The following is a 12,911-nucleotide window of genomic DNA, read 5'->3' as shown; positions in this document are numbered from 1 at the left end:
TCTGGATAACTACACCTCCTTGATCAGGTATGGCTTCTTCTGTTATGTCACACTGTGACCTATCCTAGTGTTGCTGCTCAGGTGGTAGGTGTCATTACCGTATTTTCCGGCTTAAAATGTGCATCGGGTTATAATGCGCACCCATGCACTTAGTTATCTCAATACACAGATAGCGCGTACCGACATATAACGCGCATGCCAGGAAAAGTCACTGGTGGCTAAAGCTCGTGAACTGCATGTATGCAACTACTGCTTGCGTTGGTCCATTGTTTTGTGGGAAATTTGAGCCATGAAAAGTTTATTGAATACAAAATGTACATGAAAAAATTCGGATTTTTACAGAAAAATTGTAATTTACTATCCTGAGGGAATAATTCATCGTACAAGTTTTTATCACCGTGTACAAGTTTTTATCGCCATGCAGCAACAAACTATGTTTTGGTTCATAAGTGTCTTTACTGAAGTGACGTTTAACAAACTCTCGCAAGAGGGTGTTTAGTGTAGGCTAGATTGGCAATAGAACTGTCAATCTCGGCCCTGATCTAGCATATTCCAGGTGAGCTAAAATGGCCAACGTTCATGATGTTGGTACCAGTGCTGTTTTACGGATCCCAAATATTTGCATAGACTACGATACTTTGTGTTAGTAAAAATAAACCAATGAAATAACGGCGATTAATTACTTAGTATCATGTGAACGAGGTTACATGGAGAAGTATTTTTCATTGGCTAGAGCCACCGCTAGGAAATCTATTGATTTGTCACTAAATTAAGTGTCAGTTTAGGCATCAATCAGGACACAACTAAGAAAAAGTCGGAACTACATGTACCGGTATATGACTCATGTTGTGCGTTGGTCCCTTATTACTTTGTAGCTTAAATAGTTTGTAGGAAATATGATCTAAAAAAAGTTTATTGAAAGTAAAATATACAGAAAAATTTTGGGATTTTTACAGAAAATGTTCATTTTATATCTTGAGGAAATAATTCGTCTTTACCATTTTTTATTCAATACTGAAACAAACTACAGACTGTTTTGTTTTAGCTTTGAACCTGCAATGACAGTGGTGAAATAGGACAGTCTCTCATCGAGGTGACGTTTAGTTAATATAACTCCCGAAAGAGGGTGTTGTAGTCAGGTGTTTGACACGAGTTTATGAACGGCCACAACGGAATTTGTACCATACCTAAAGTGAAGCAACAAAGCCAACATAAAAATTCAAACTAGGATGCTGTGAACATGGGCAAATATCATGAATATTGATCATGTTTCATGGTGTTTAGGCCTATTTAAACATGAAAAATAAGATTCGATAGATACCTACCTATACCAAATGTTTGTATAGCCCATTCTGGCATATTCTTTCATGTCACCATGGCTGTTCTTCTTGTTCTCACGGAACGTCACGGAGAAGTGTGCCGTCCCGACGTTGTTGTGAAAAAAATTACACATACAGCCGCAGAATTTTTATCGTAGGACGTAGATAATGCACACCACCGGATAACGCACACCCCCCATTTTTAGGCCCTTCCAACGGAAACAATTTGCACACTATACGCCAGAAAATACGGTAAGTAACCAGTTCCACTGCCCGATACCCACATTACATATCAGCACCCTTTATTCATGTTGAATGGTATTTGAAAAGATGCTGCTTCCCTAATAATTTTTGTTCTTTTGTTCATGCTTTGAGTCATTATGTTGGACTGTTCCCAGCCTGGTATGTGTCCTGTGAGGTCTACATGGGACACACTGCATTGAGCATTCAGCGTACCTCCACTTATCTACCCATCCCACCTACACAAACCATGGTGGCATTCTACAACTGCAAAATAAAACTTGTGAGGTCATCTAGAGAGGCACCAGGAATAGGGAGGATACCAAATATGTCATTCCTCCACAGCACAACCATCAACCGTAATTTCTTGAGGGGGTTCTGCACAAAATTTATTTGTGTGTGTGTGGAGTAAGGATATAATAAAACAGAAAAAGCCACCACACTCCCATGCAGGCAATGTGCTGTACTCCATCCCATGTAAACCATGTAAAAGAATCAACATGGGTGAGACAGGCAGAGGGCTGGAGGTATGTCTTACAAAGGATTAAAAGGTGGAGCGTGCTGACAGGAGACCTTCTAGTCCATAATAGGTCGGATGTGAAAAATCATAATAATGATAAATGAATAAATGAAAAAATATGATAATATAAATAGTAATAAATAAAATAAATAAATAAACCTGTCTCTTTTTAGCAATACTTTTTTTGGTTTCTTTGCCAAGCCATTTTGGACAAGCCTGATTTGGGGGGAATATGTCCTTAAACGGGACATAAGTATGAATCATCTTTTGAAATATTTCCCACATCTGATTTCCAGATCTTTCGCTTAATTTGCCTACCAATCTGTAAGGTGAAGCTCCTGACGTAGTCCTATGAACTGAGCTTTACTGAAATTGGATATTGTAGAAACACAAATATCTATTAAAAATAGCAGTTTTAATCTAACTAAGTTGTGATTGCTATTTGCAATAGTTTCACCGACTTCTACATTGGTTATCATGCTTTCGAGGCTATGTGATCAATAGATTGAGTAAGTTTCCATGTTTTGTATTTATTTATTTACCTAGTTGCATTATACGGGAAGAAAGCTATGCTTGTAGTGACCCGTCTGTATATTTCAGTATCAAGTTTTTTCTTAAAATCTTGAATAGTGTTTGCACACACTGTTTCTTTGTCTAATTAGTTCCAGGTATCTATCACTGTGTGGGAAGCTATTTTTTCAGATCTCCTCTGTAATTATCTTTTTTGAATTCTTTGTGTGTCCTCTTGTTTTTCCATTATCCCATTTCAATAAATCATTCTTATCAAAGATTTCCATTCCTTTCATAATTCTATAGATATTTTGTCCATTAATTCATCTATACATTGTTTTAGTATCCAGTTTGTAATTCCATGTGGGCCATGTAGTTTTCTGACATCAATGTTCATTATTTGGTGCCTTATTTCTTTCTGTGTCACAATTATTTCTCTCATTGGGGGGATCTTTCTCCCCTTCCTTCATCCCAATTGTGTATGTTTTCTTTTGTGAATACAGATTTGAAATGTTTGTTCATAATTTAAGCTATTTCTATATCCTCTATGTATTCTATGTTCCTTTGATGTAGTTTTACTATTTCCTGTTTATTTTTTAGTTTACCATTTACATATCTATAGAATAATTTAGGTTGATCTTTACATTTGTCTATTATGTCTTTTTCATAGTTTCTTTTTTCTTCCCTGCATATTTTTACATATTCATTTCTTAGTTTGATATATATTTGCCACTTTCCATTTTTTTTGTCCATCTTTTCCAAGCTTTGTCTCTTTTATCTTTTGCCTCACTACATTTTTTGTTATACCAGCACTTAATGTACACCTTTTCCTGTTTTTGTTTTGGTACATATTTATCCACTCCTTCATTATAGATTTCTTTTAATATCGTCCATTTCTCTTCCATCTGTGTTTCTTCATTAAAGAAGTTTTCCCAACTTGCTTTTTGAAAGAATTTTCTGAGTTTCCCAAAATCTGTTTTGTTATACATCAGTCTTCCTTTTCTGTGTTTCTCGTTTCTCTCCATATATATTTCCTCTTTTAATTTGAGCTCAAGCAGAGCCCTTACATGCCTAAGTGCCATCCCAGGGCAAAGTTCTCAGTGATGCCCACCCCTCCCTATCACTACTTCTTATCTCTACCATCCCTTACAGCCTGTTTCAGCTACTGGCTTGTGAAATAATTAAATTGGCTTGTAATGCATGAGGTGGAATGGGCAGGGGGATGGGGGGTGAGGTAGTATGTGTGAGCAAATTTTGATGCAGCCTGAAGGGATTTCTCCCGTCTTCTCCTTTTATGCATGGGAGGACGGAGAGGGGACCTTGCTGTGGATGTGCTGTGTCTTGCAACACTGCTTCTGACCCAGGGCAGTGGACAAGATGGGATGACCCATCATCCAGGAGGTGCTAAGATAAGAGGGAGGAAGGAGGGGTGTGGAGTGTATATGTATCTATGTATTTTAAAAATTGTCTTCAATGTCCCTATTGCAGAAAGGATAAGGGAAAAATATTTCATATTCTGTTTAATCTAACAAAATTTATTACAGTAAAATATTCAGGGTTCCTTTGACTTTTTTTTTTATTAGAATTATTTTGTCAGCCTTGCGGGCGGCATGCCCAGACTAGAATTGCCGTCCCCCTAAATGTGCTGCCCCAGGGCATATGCCACCCCCATGTAAGGGCCCTGAGATCAAGTAGTATGTGTTCACTCTTCCCAATTGGTGTCTTGTATTCAATTTTATCCACAGTTTCAGGCTCTGATGTAACTATTAAATCTAGACTTGACAGTTCTTCATTATTCCTATATCTGGTATTTTCTTTTACCAATCGAGTCATTGTGTATTCAATGGTCAAGTTCAGTAGTATGCTTCCCCAAAGGTCCTCTCCTCCCTTCACTGTCAATTCCTCCCAACATATTTCTTTACAGTTAAAATCACTCATAATTACTAAATTTCCTTCTTACAGCATTTCATCTAATGTATGCCTTGTATCTTCCAACATTTTGGAATGGTCACTCTCTTTCCAAGAATGTGTTTTTGGGGGCACATATATCACCACAAAATTTCTACTTTTCATGTCACTATTTTCAACTTTTATCATGATGAATTCCACATTATTTTCTCCTTCTGTGATCTTCATCACATTTAAGTAATCCTTAGTCAAAAACATGACTCCTCCACCCTGTTTTTCCTCTCTATTTTTCATTCAGTGATTATATAAACCTTGTCCAACACTATTTGGTGGTAGTGGACATTTTGTCTCCACAATTCCCATTGTATCTGTTTCTTTCTTCCGCCACATAATCATTTAATTCATCTAATCCTGATATCAGACCATGTTGGTATAAGTTACTTTAATTTTTTTTTCTTTTCCTCCTTGTTTTCTGTTCCCTGTGTTTCCTTTCTTTTGATATACCATTTTCTTAGCCTCAGGTCCAGCATTCTCCAATTTTCATTAGCTTTATTTTTTTTAGCATATTTTCTCTTTTTTCTCATCACTCATTTCCTTTTTTATCCATATAATTTTGTAGTCTTCATTTTTCACAACTTTGCTGTTTTTGCTAACACTTCTGCTATCATTTGTGACCTTAGCTTAATTTTTAGGGGTCGATTATTTTTCTTTTAGTGTTGTCTCATCCTATGCACTTTTATTTCCTTTTCTATTTCTTGTTCCTCATCTTGTACTTCTTTCAGAATTTCTTTTGTTATTTCTTTTTCTTTTTGTCTTAAGTACCTAACTAAATTGTGTTTTTCCTATATACCACTATCCACGTTTTTGTCTATTGTGTCTCTGACCCAATTTTCTTTTTCTTTGATTACTTTAATGTTTCTTTCGCATTTTCTTGTACTTGTTGTTGGACAACTTCTTTAAAAGATATTTTTTTTCTCCTGATCTAATTTCCATTGTTTTTTATTTTTTGAAGGTTGTCTCCTTTATACTATATCCAACTTTCTCAGTCACCACTTTAATTTGTTTACCTCATTTTTGTTGGTATCTTTATTTTTCATCCTTTCATTTTCATTTTTTACTATGTTTAGTTATTTTTTTACATCACTAAGCTCTCTATTGATTTCTACATTTTGTTTTTTTAACTCTCTGATTTCTCTACACATTGCAAGGCATTTGTCTCTTAGATCTATAATCTCCTTCTTTAATTCCGTGATCTTTTGATTCCATGAAATATTTTTATACCTCATCTCCCTTTCTAAATTTATACTTTTACCCAGTCTTCTATCATCTCTTGTAAAGCTGGAAAAACCAACATAACTTTCATCTTCATACCTTTGATTCCATTGTGGCATCTCAATATTACAATTTTTCTTTGGGATAACACCGAACGGCAATTCAACCCTGCTCACATCTAGTCTTCTTTAAGTTGGTTCGCCATATTTCTGTCTGCCTTGACCATACTCCATTTTTGTTTCTTTGTCACTCACCAATTTCACTCTATTAACTCATTTCGGGCATCCCTAAGCTTTCCCTTCCCATACAAATACCAAACTAGGCATTCGTTTCCTCCAACTTAGCGAAAAAGCGCTATTCTCCAGACCTCATTCTAGATGTCAGTTCCAGTCAGTATTTTGTATGTGTACTTACCTAGTTGTATTATACAGGAAGGGGTGCTATGCTCATGGTGACCCATCTTTGTATCTCACAACGACCCATCTTTGTATCTCACAACATCTAGTTTGTTCTTAAATTCATCTATGGTGTTTGCACATACTATTGTTTCATCCAATCTGTTCTAGACATCCACCACTGTGTTTTGAAAACTTTTTTTTTTCAGATCTCTTCTATAACTATCCTTTTTGAGTTTCTTCTCATGTCTCCTTGTTTTTCTTCTATCCTACTTTATTAAGTCTTCTCTTTCAAGGACTTCCATGCCTTTCATAATCCTATAAATAGCCAACCAATTACCTCTTTCTTTGTTCCAGGGTTGGTAATTGCAGTTTAGATAGTCTTTGCTCATATGCCACCTTTGAAAGTGTTGGGGCTGTCTTTGTCCTTGCTCTTTGGATTCTTTCTATTTTCCTTATACTGTATTCTTTTTTGTACTGGGTGTCCATAGTGTCGCTGCATACTCCAGTCTTGGTCTTATCAGTGTGACTACTATTTTCTTTACATTACCTCATCCAAGTTATTAAAAGACACTTTTATTGAACTTAATAAATTGTAGGTTTCTCTGCCTATTTTATTTATCTGCTTGTCTAGGGACATGTCTTAGGTGATGATTAGTCCTAGGTCCTTTTCGGAACCAACTTTCTTTACTTTCTTTGCACCAATTTCATATTGTCTTGATATTTTTTTTTTTTTTTTTTTTTTTTTTTTCCAAATTCCATTATACTACATTTCTTAATGTTGAAGTTCACTTCCCACTTCTGACTCCATTTTCAGACCTTATCAAGGTCTCTCTGTGGCGATTCACAATCGTTTTCTGTACTTTTAGTACTTTTGCATCATCTGCAAAGAAGTTCATGTAACATTCTATACCTTCATCCATGTCATTTATATATATAGCAAACATTATCAGAGCCTGTACTGAGCCCTGTGGGACTCCATTTATCATTTCTTCCCATATAGAATTTTTATCTCCGAGCACCACTCTCATTTTTCTCCCATGCAAGAAATCTTCCATCCATTTCAATAGTTTTCCTTGTATACTTCCTGTTGTATATGTATGGGGCAGAAACGTGGAACATAAGAGAAGAAGAGAGAAGGAGTTTGAATGTGTTTGAGATGAGGTGTCTGAGAAGTATGGTGGGGGTTACTAGGCTAGATAGAGTGAGAAATGAGGAGGTGAGGAGGAGAACAGGGGTGAAAAAGGATTTGGGAGATAGGGTTGATGAAAGAATATTAGGATGGTTTGGACACATGGAAAGAATGAGTGAAGAAAGACTAGTAAAAGAGGTATGGAAGGCAGATGTGGAGGGAGTGAACATGAGGGGACGTCCTAGGATGAGGTGGATGGATGGGGTGAAGGGGGCTTTGGGGAAGAGGGGAATGTCTGTTGAGGAAGGAAGGGAGAGGACGGAAGACAGAGGTGAGTGGAGAATGGTTGTATATGGATGATGTTGTGACTGCATGAGGAGGAATGGGCGGGGGGGTGGGGTAGTATGTGTGAGTAAATTTTGACGCAGCCCGAAGGGATTTCTCCCCGTCCTCTCCTTATATGCAAAGGGGGACGGAGAGGGGGGGGGGGTCGCCGATTAAATGCAGCGGCCTTGCTGTGGATGTACTGTGTCTTGCGACACTGCTTCTGACCCAGGGCGGTGGGCAGGGTGCAGGGATGACCCGTCATCCAGGAGGTGCTCAGATGAGAGGAAGGGTGGGAGGGGTGTGGAGTGTATTTAGGGATGAAATGGGTGGGAGTGTTTTTATGCCTTTCCCTTTTTGGCTACCTCCCTTGGAAGGGGGAAAAAGCCTTGGTATATGTATGTATGTATGTACTTCTGTTGTTTTGAGTTTTCTTAATAGTATTTTGTGTGGTACTTTATCAAATGCCTTTATAAGTCCAGGAAAGCACAGTCTGCCTATCCATCCCTTTCTTGCATTATATCTATTAACCTTGAATAGTAAATCAAATTTGTGGCACATGATCTTCCCTGTCTGAAACTGAATTGTTTTGGATTATATTGTTCTCCTCCAAAGGATCAGTCCATCTGCTTTTGATAAGTTTTTCACAAATTTTGGCTATTGCACTTGTAAGGGAGACTGGTCTATAATTTGTTGGGTCTTCCTTGTTTCCTCCTTCATCTATTGGCACTATATTGGCATTTTTCCAGTCTTCTGGTACCTTTCCTTCTTTGAGTGAGCAATCTATTATTATCTTTTATATTTTGTCCATTAGTTCATCTATACATTATTTTAGTATCTAGTTTGAAATTCTGTCTGTGCAACATGATTTTCTGACATCAATATTAATTATTTGGTCACTTATTTCTTTCTGTGTCACAAGTATTTCTCTCATTGGGGGGATGGGATCTTTCTCCTCTTCATCCCAATTATGTCTTTTTTCTTTTGTGAATACAGATTTGAAATATTTTTCATTATTTCCTCCATTTCTATATCCTCTGTGTATTACATGTTCCCTTGACATTTTACTATTTCCTGTTTATTTTTTTTAGTTTACCATTCACACATCTACAGAATAATTTAGGTTGATCTTTACATTTGTCTATTATGTCTTTTTCATAGTTTCTTTTTTCTTCCCTGCATATTTTTACATATTCATTTCTTAGTTTTATATATATTTGCCACTTTCCAGTTTTTTCTTTTTTCCATCTTTTCCAAGCTTTGTCTCTTCTATCTTTTGCCTCACTACATTTTTTGTTATACCAGCACTTAATGTACACCTTTTCCTGTTTTTGTTTTGGTATGTATTTATCCATTCCTTCATTATAGATTTCTTTTAATATTGTCCATTTCTCTTCCACCTGCGTTTCTTCATTAAAGAATTTCTCCAAACTCACTATTTGAAAGAATATTCTAAGTTCCCAAAAATCCATTTTGTTATACATCGGTCTTCCTTTTCTGTGTTTCTCATTTCTCCCCATATATATTTCCTCTTTTTGTTCGAGCTCAAGTAGTATGTGGTCACTCTTCCCAATTGGCGTCTTGTATTCCATTTTATTCACAATTTTAGGCTCTGATGTAAATATTAAATCTAGTCTTGATGGTTCTTCATTATTTCTATATCTGGGATTCTTTTACCCATTGAATCATTGTGTATTCAATAGTCATGTCCAGTAGTATGTTTCCCCAAAGGTCCTCTCCACACTTCACTGTCATCTCCTCCCAACATATTTCTTTAGATTTAAAATCACCCATAATTACTAGATTTCCTCCTTTCGGAATTCATTTAATGTATGCCTTATGTCTTCCAACATTTTGGAATGGTCAGTCTCTATCCAAGAAAGTGTTTTTGGGGGCACATATATCACCACAATTTTTCTATTGTGCAAGTCACTATTCTCAACTTCTATCATGATCAATTCCACATTGTTATTTTCTTCTGTGATCTTCATCACATTTAAGTAATCCTTAGTCAAAAACATGACTCCTCCACCCAGTTTTTCCTATTTGTTATCCAGTGATTATATAAACCTTGTCCATCACTATTTGGTGGTAGTGGACCTATTAATTTCATCTCCACAATTCCAATTGTATTTGTTTTTTCTTCCACTAGATAATCATTTAATTCATCTAATCCTGAAATCAGACCGTCCATGTTGGTATACATTACTTTTAATTTTTTTCCTTTTCCTCCTTGATTTATGTTTCCTGTGTTTCTTTTCTTTTGATGTATCATTTTCTCAGCCTCAAGTCCAGCACTCTCTCTCTCTCTCAAAAAAAAAAAAAAAAAAAAAAAACTTTTCAGTCTCAGTTCCTCTCTCTTTTTTCATTTGCTTCATTTTTTAGAGTATTTTTCTCTCTTTTTCCTCATCACTTATTTCTTTTTTATCCATATGTTTTTGTAGTTTTCACTTTTTCCCAACTTTGCTGTTTTTGCTAATACTTCTGCTATCATCTGTGACCTTAGTTTAATTTTTAGAGGTCGATTATTTTTTTTGGAGTATTGTCCCATTCTATGCACTTCTATTTCCTTTTCTATTTCTTGCCACTCATCATGTACCTCTTTCAGAATTTCTTTTGCTATTTCTTTCTCCTCTTTTCTAAAGTATCTAGCTACATTCTGTTTTTCTTTAATACCATATATCACTATGCACTTTTTTTTACTGTGTCCCGACCCAATTTTCTTTCACTTTGATCACTTTAATAACTGTTTCCTTTGCATTTTCTTCCACTTGTTGTACAATTTCTTTAGAAGCTATTTTTTGGTTTTCCTGATTTAATTTCTATTGTTTTTTATTTCATAAAGATCTGTTTCCTTTATGCTATCTCCAACTTTCTCAGTCACTGTTTTAATTTGTTGTTTTACTTCTCTATTCAAAGCCTCATTTTTGTTAGTATCTTCATTTTTCATCCTTTCATTTTAATTTTTTACTATGAGTTCTTTTTTTAGTTCACTAAGCTCGAGCTTAGCTGTTGGTTTCTGCATTTTGTCTTTAAAACTCACTCATTTCTCTATACATTGCCCTGCATTCTGCCCTTAGATCTATAATATCTTTCTATAACTCTGTAATCTCTTGATTCCATGGAATATTTTTATACCTAATCTCCCTTTCTAAATCTAAACCTTTACCTAGTCTTATACCTTCTCTTGCAAAGCTGAAAAATCCTAAAGTTTCTTTTTCATACCTTTAGTTTTGTTGTGGCATCTCAATATTACATCTTTTTTGGCGGATGACATTTAATGGCAGTTCAACTGCACTCACATCTAGTCTTCTTTTAGTTGGTTCGCCATATTTTTGTCTGCCTTCACCATCCTCCATTTTTGTTCCTTTTTCACTCACTAAATTTATCCTATTAATTCATTTTGAGCACTCTTTATGCTTCCCCTTCCCATACAAATACCAAACCAGGCCAGGCATTCATTTCTTCCAACTTAGCAAAAAAAGCGCTGTAATCCAGAGCTCGTTCTAGACATCTATTCCAATCAGGGGTTTGTCGGTGTGTTTGCTTGTGCATCTGTTTGTAAGGAGGGTATATCATACTCACATAGGCAGGGTCGGTGAAGCTGGGGAGAGGCCGCGCAGTGAGGGAGAGGACAAGACAGGACGCTGCAACAACAACCACCCCACTGAGCACTGCATAGGGGTGATGGGCTAAAAGCCGTGCGTACCTATATAAAAAAGGGGCATATGAGCACACAAATGAATAAATCACTAAATGAATAATTAAACTATCTTGACCAACTTTTTACTTACCACTAAGATGAATTTGGTACCTCTAAGGAATGGGTTCTAACTCCATGTGTGAGTTGCATTGAATAGATATATCAATTACAGTCACATCATATAAAGTGAGGTGTGACAACCATAATTTTTTATTTACCCTGTTCAATTAATTATGCCAGTATTTGGACCTAATGCCTTAGTTGGTTTGGCTGGTCCAGTATATCTTTAACTGTGTGCGTGTGTTTTTTTTTTTTTTCTAATACAATTATCAGTCCTGACATAACTGACTCTCATTCTACAGGTATATTTGGGAAGCAGGAGAATAAGGGGTAGCAGCGTTATTTGATTATTTTAACTCATAAGCCCACAAAAAATTCTTTAACTCTACACTTATTGGAAAAGAACTCCTTGATAGAGAGGACTTACTAAAGTGGGACAGAGGAAAAAAAAGAGGACATGTAATGAAACTCAAAAAGGACAGCTACAGAAGAGACCTGAAAAAGAACAGCTTCCCACACAGAGTGATAGATATCTGGAACAAATTGGACGAAAAAATAGTGTGTGCAAACACAATACAAGAATTTAAGAACAAACTTGATCTTGCGAGATACAAAAACAGGTCACCACAAGCATAGCTCCCCTTCCTGTAAAATACAACTAAGTAAATACACAGGAGTATCCTATCTCTTCATCCGAGACTCCAAGCACAATATGGTGATGCATATGCCCTATATAATGTTATATGTTTGTAAACTCTCCTGAATAATTCTTGATCTACTAGTTGCTAAGGGTAATCATAATGGGGGCAAAATAGTAAAGAACTGCTGCTTTAGAGGAAAAACTATGGCAAAATGGAGGCATAGTGGGCATATTTCTAATGACCAAAATAACATTATTTCCTATTGGAAACTGGTATGTTATAACACATTTGTAAATGTTCACTATAAACCTACTATCGGAGAAATAATATCGGAAGTACAGGAAAAACTGTATATTTAAACTACTATCTGTAGTCCTCTTCAGCAGAATAGTTACAGAAAGTTAGAGTACAGGTATAAATGAGGTAGTGAGGGGTACAGAAAAGGGGATGAGGAAAGTGGAGGGACTCAGGTTACATGCCCTTGATATGGTTGGGTCACGGAAGGACAGTTAGTATTTTGTCAAGAGCGGTCGGACAGGAAAGCACATTAAGTGGAGGGAAGCATCTCCAAGGTTAATGTGGGTGTGAAAGTGAAACTGGGATGTAAGCTTTCAATTTTTCTGAGTGGATATGGACCTGGTAATGAGAAAAGTGAAGAGGAAAGAGATGCTTTTCTGATACAATTAAATAAATGCTGAGAGAATTCTGGGAATATTGTTAATGTAGTGGTGTTGGGGGATCTCAGTGCTAGAGTATGGCATGAGCTAATAGATGGAATAGTAGGAAGGTTTAGGATGTAGGAAGAGAATATTAGTGGAGAAATTATGTTGGAAACATGTTTAAAAAGAGAGTTCATAATAGCAAACACATTGTTTAAGAAGAGAGAC

At 36.2% G+C, this 12,911-nt stretch overlaps 1 protein-coding gene across 1 annotated transcript in view; it reads right to left on the bottom strand.

Annotated features, from left to right (window-relative positions):
• LOC143029538 (protein dispatched-like) overlaps positions 1-12,911 on the bottom strand; it is an 88,304-nt gene that overhangs the window by 61,939 nt on the left and 13,454 nt on the right. Inside the window, 1 exon segment of the mRNA XM_076192189.1 lies at positions 11,206-11,329. Within this exon segment, the coding sequence (XP_076048304.1) occupies positions 11,206-11,329 (124 nt within the window).

The sequence above is a fragment of the Oratosquilla oratoria genome, chromosome 11, assembly GCF_046742065.1.
Source record: "Oratosquilla oratoria isolate Oo_2021 chromosome 11, ASM4674206v1, whole genome shotgun sequence".
NCBI classification, from domain to species: Eukaryota; Metazoa; Arthropoda; class Malacostraca; order Stomatopoda; family Squillidae; genus Oratosquilla; species Oratosquilla oratoria.
This window is presented reverse-complemented; position numbering and strand designations above follow the sequence as displayed.